This window comes from Egretta garzetta, unplaced genomic scaffold, assembly GCF_000687185.1.
Source record: "Egretta garzetta isolate BGI_Z169 unplaced genomic scaffold, ASM68718v1 scaffold101, whole genome shotgun sequence".
NCBI classification, from domain to species: domain Eukaryota; kingdom Metazoa; phylum Chordata; class Aves; order Pelecaniformes; family Ardeidae; genus Egretta; species Egretta garzetta.
Genome location: NW_009258666.1, coordinates 1,959,038 through 1,964,127, shown reverse-complemented (window position 1 = coordinate 1,964,127; position 5,090 = coordinate 1,959,038). Strand labels below are relative to the sequence as shown.

Here is a 5,090-nt window from a genome sequence, read left to right as displayed (position 1 = left end):
TCACGTCTTCGTCGATGTAAGCTTAATTCTCTTGGGATACCCGGTAATCCTGCTGAGGCATCTTTTCACCTCTTTTAAGTTTCTTCTCTCACGTTATTAGGCGGGGAAGGCGCCGCAGGGAGTTTGGAGATATATTGGGAATGCGATAACTTGCACGCCGTTCGTGTTTTCAAAACTAGAGCTCATCTCTTTAAAATAGAACTCAGCAACATGGGTTTAGATTGTCATGATTACACTTGCTTTTTACTTTAGAGCGGGAGGCGCTGTTACCCCCTGCCTGGGATGGAGATTTCTTCCCACCAGTTTCACCTCCTGGAGCAGCTGAACGAACAACGGAAGCAGGACTTGTTCTGCGACTGCAATATCCTGGTGGAGGGCAAGGTCTTCAAAGCCCACCGCAATGTGCTGTTTGCCAGCAGCGGCTATTTCAAAATGCTCCTTTCGCAGAGCTCGAAGGAGACAAGTCAGCCGACAACAGCGACTTTCGAGGTCTTCTCTCCAGAGACGTTCATGGTCATCCTGGACTTTGTGTATTCGGGCATATTGTCTTTAACCGGTCAAAATGTGATCGAAGTGATGTCAGCTGCTAGCTATCTGCAGATGACAGATATTCTTAATGTCTGCAAGACATTCATTAAGTCCTCACTGGATATTAATGAAAAGGAGAAGGATCATTACCTCAGCCTTTCGGCCAAAAGTACAAACAGTGAACCTGCCCATCCATCTCTGTATCGGTCAAGAAGGAAAGCGAAGAGCAACCCCAGGCGTTCCTATTCAGTCCCGGATGAAAAGACTAACGCGGTGAATGAAAATTCCTGGAGCGGTTACAGCAGCTATCTGTCCTCACAGGTGATTCTTCAGCGGGCAGAAACACAGCTGTCGAAAAGAGGCCGAAAACAGGGCTCAACGAGAAAGCGCCGAAAGCACCTCGGACTGACACAGACCCGGGATTTTGCGCAGTGTAAATCGAACAAAGCCGAGCGGGCCAGCGGAGGGTGCAGCGCGTCGGATCCCAGCCACATCTCTCGGGTTAGAGAGGAGGCTGAATTTGATGCCGAGAACGATGTCGATCACGATGATTACGGATATAATCACGAATCAGAAGTGATACCGAAGAGGTGGGCTGTCGCGCAGCTAGAACAAGAACTTTCACGAACTCCCGAGTTCATGGAATTAAAAGCCGAGGAACTGTACACCTCCATGCCCACCATTTTAGGTGTCATGAGTAGTTGGAACGAAGGTAAAAAATACATGTGGTTTTGCAAAGTTTGTCTTTTTTGGGAAGAATTCAGGTGATCTTTTGGTGAGAATGTGTACGGCTGCATGAAAATCAAAACGATGCCTAGAGTTGCAGATTATTTTCTTGTATCTACTCGATGGTAGTGCCTAACAGAGTGAGAGACTTCGAAGCCAGCACAGGGCATGAGAATTAGAATCCAAGAGCTTTGACTCGGGTATTCTGTAAGGTTGAAACCATACGTGCAGGTTATTTGGCCCCGAGTGGAGTTTAATGAAGCCTCAAGAGCTGCAGTTGACTTGGGGACCTGAAGGACTGAATTTCTCTTGTTATGTCCCCAGTTCCTGGCAGTAACAAGGCATTCAACCTAAATCCAACCTAAGCCCTTCGCAAGAGAAGGTCCTGTCGTTGGCGGGATGCTGCGTTTCCCTTAAGGTCCAAACCAGCCCAAACTTCCCGAGCGTTGGGCCATGCTACATAAAGCATCTGAGCTCTTGAGGGACTGACGGCACGCACCTGAGATGGTGGGATAGCGTTGACAGGTGTATTCTTACGTGCACCCCTTTGGAAACAAATGTACCTGTATTTTATTACAATTGCCTATATTTTGAGACTTTGGGCATCCTTATGTATTACAGAGAGATTGTAAATGTCCAAGCTATGCACTATTAGCCAGTGGAAGAGGCAGATATGGTGACTATATATTACAGCTATGTATTTATGATCATCTGTATGTCTAAAAAATACCCTGAGTAAGAAAGAACACATTATCAAATGCCCGTTTAACACATTCCGTAAGAAATACTGGTTCGGGGGGATTATATTTCAGGATTTTTCCTATTTAGTGACAGACCAGAGGAGAAATGAACTGCTGCTTATTTAAGCTGAAAAATAATCCATCTGCTACATCAAGACTACTGATACTTGACGTTTAACCTCTGTTTCTCTGTAACAGATGACCTACCTCGGATGCGATTCAAATGCCCCTTCTGTACACACACAGTGAAGCGACGCGCGGACCTGAAGCGACATCTCCGGTGTCACACAGGGGAGCGCCCGTACCCGTGCGAAGCGTGTGGGAAGAGGTTCACCCGACTAGAGCATTTACGTAACCACTTCCAAACGGTACGCCACTTGGGTCAGAGATTCAGCCTAGAAAAAAAAAAAAAAACCCACAGGATGTCACTGGTACCAGCTGCTCAGTCATTTCCAGAACTAATACCAGAAAAGCTTCCTAGCTGCGCATCAACTTTAATTATTCATTATTTAAGTTGGCAAATTATATTTTTAATTTCATGTTTTAGAATGATTCAGTGAGTTCTCTAAATTAAATAAATAAATAGAATCTGCTTTTGGATGCACACTGACATTTTCAAATTTTAAATCTCTTCTAGATACATCAGGCTGGCAAACTGATCTGCAGAAAATGCAAGCGTCACGTAACTGACCTAACAGGATGTGTTGTTCAGCAAGGAACAAGACGCTACAGACTGTGCCATAAGTGTCTAGCAGAAGCTAATTTTGACAGCATCCCTGATGATTTAGATGCAGAACATTCTCCTGTCTCCTCCACGGGAAACAAACGTTCCAAATGGGCTTTGGAGGAGGAACAGAAATCGGATGAAGAGACAATGGAGGAGGAACCGTATAATTTGGTTGTCCGACATGTAAATGATGATATTCCGGATGAGGTAGATGAAAAGGTGAAACCAAATCTTAGGTAGATACATTTGTGTATTTGTTACTGTTGTATTCAAGATTAAATTACTTGTGTCCTACCAACTAATGCTGGTTTATTACTTTCATTAAATATTGCTAAAATTCTACTATGAGAAGCAAAATATGGACTATGGACAAGTTGTTTTGTACTTGCAGACATGCAACAATGTAACTACTTCTAAATATCACCCAGAAAGTAACTATTATCTGGAAACTATTTAGAAGAATTGGTTTGTATTTCATCAAAGACTTGCTCAGAGGTTCTGTTCATAATGAAAGTGTGAACCATTTTGCAGTTCTACAAAGATCCTATACAATATAGATTTTTTTAAAACAAATATTGATAATTTGCTTTGAAAGTCTTAGTAAGAAATTAAAACACATTTTTGTTGACACTGTAATTAACATGTATATACACTTCAGAAACTTCGTAAGAAGGGAGTGAAGAAAACAAGTGGAATTCTTCCTGCTGTTTTTGAGAGATTTTTCTTCTGAGTGAGCTCACTGCTTCTTATCGTTCAGAAAAGCATGACTCGTTTTAAAGAACACACACAGCCATACAGAGTAGAATAATGAGCAGAGCATCTGTAGTGCACTTGGATAGCGTGAGTTTGCCTTTTCAGATATGCCGTGTTTTTGTATTGTGAATTTTAAACAAAGATACACTAACATGGTTCCAAGGAAATAAAAAGTGCAATCACTGGAAGTACAGTTGTCAGGTTTTTTCCATTTTTTTTTCCAGGACTGGTGCAAGATTTGCTTAACTCCTGTCTATCTTATGCTAAAATAATAGAGGATGGGTCCCTTTAATTTCAGTGGGACGCTTGTGACTTAGATCATGGAGCTACTTTAGAAAGGCTTTCCTGCTCGTATAAATTTAGGATGCTTAAGGCTGCTTGACAGCATAAAAACATGTGTGTGTAAGACAATTTCCCTCAGAGTTTAAGCAGCCTTTATAATTCTAGAGTCAATTTTAGCTTTTGTAGTAGTTGTATTTTTTGCCCAGTCATATGGGTCAGAGACAACCTCCACTTGCTAGAGAAACTGAAAATGCTCAGTACTAAAATGATAAAAAAATCTCAGAGAGAATGTGTAGAAGAAACACTCTGACTGAGAGCAGAGAATGGCATTCACAGTAGGTACTCTTGATAAAGAGCCACTGTTTGGTCTCATGTCTCATTTTACGTTATGTTTCCTTTCCTGTTAGGAGAATCTGTCGCCTGAGGTTTCTGCCAAGCAAGCAAAAATTCCCTGTAGAGAATTTGAGAACAGCCATATTGATTCACATCAAGGTTCTCCCTGTCTCCAATAGTTGCCATTAACAGATACCTAGGGAAAAGTGAGAACAGGACAAGCCTGTATAATAATTCCCTAATGCTCTCCCAAACTCCAGCCATTTTCAGTTTAAGGGATTTTCTTAATGTGGGATTTGTACATTTAGTAACCACCAATGCAAGTCTTTTCCAAGTACTTCTCCACTCTACCCTCAAACTCTAGATCTAAACTTCTTGCATCAGGACTAAATATCCTTTGGCAAATGCCTCCACAAGTCTCTTGTGCCCTGCGAGTCCCATCTCCTTGGAATCTGGCTCCTAGAGCAGCCACTACCACATCCAGCTGATCCCCCAGCGATGCACACACACTTGCCACACAGCTTGCTTGCAAGAAAAGAAGGGTTTTCAGTTTAAGCATGTTTTTGAATTAACCACTACCAGGTAGTTAGTTGTCTTAGTGGGCCCCAGCTCAGTGAGAGACTGAACCCAGCAACGGGGCTCCTGTAATGCAGTGGGACAACAGGACTTCTTCCAGAGAACAGGCTGCTAACTGAAACCTGTCACTCCCACAGCTCTGGAAATGGAACAAGGCTAATTTAAGGCCTGTTTTATAATAACAAATAAATAAATAAATAAAAGACTAACACTTACTTAGTTAATTCCAAATTTTTTCTAGCAATTTCCTGTCACCGTTTCTAAAAGCAGAGCAGTTTACAGTGTTACTACAGTCTGTGGCTGATGGTATACGCAGGGCATCTCAAGTTAAATTTTAACGACATTAATTTCTCCTCTCCGATTTTAGAGGGCTGGGAAAAAGGAAAAAGCACCCCAGCCGCTGCCCCTCAGCCCCGGCGCCACCT

At 42.5% G+C, this 5,090-nt stretch overlaps 1 protein-coding gene across 1 annotated transcript; it reads left to right on the top strand.

Moving 5' to 3' along the window:
- The first annotated feature begins 42 nt into the window (after positions 1-42).
- On the top strand, positions 43-3,188 carry LOC104134923 (zinc finger and BTB domain-containing protein 8A). Its single transcript, XM_035903976.1, has 3 exons — positions 43-1,240; positions 2,193-2,362; positions 2,632-3,188. Exons 1-3 carry the CDS (start codon positions 283-285, stop codon positions 2,959-2,961), a joined length of 1,458 nt encoding a protein of 485 aa, XP_035759869.1. The 5' UTR covers positions 43-282; the 3' UTR covers positions 2,962-3,188.
- The last annotated feature ends 1,902 nt before the right edge of the window (positions 3,189-5,090 follow it).

Coding starts and splice junctions, on each gene's coding strand:
- LOC104134923 (XM_035903976.1), top strand. CDS start 283: ATGGAGATTTCTTCCCACCAGTTTCACCTCCTGGAGCAGCTGAACGAA. Junction 1,241..2,192: donor CATGAGTAGTTGGAACGAAG/GTAAAAAATACA, acceptor TCTCTGTAACAG/ATGACCTACCTCGGATGCGA. Junction 2,363..2,631: donor TACGTAACCACTTCCAAACG/GTACGCCACTTG, acceptor AATCTCTTCTAG/ATACATCAGGCTGGCAAACT.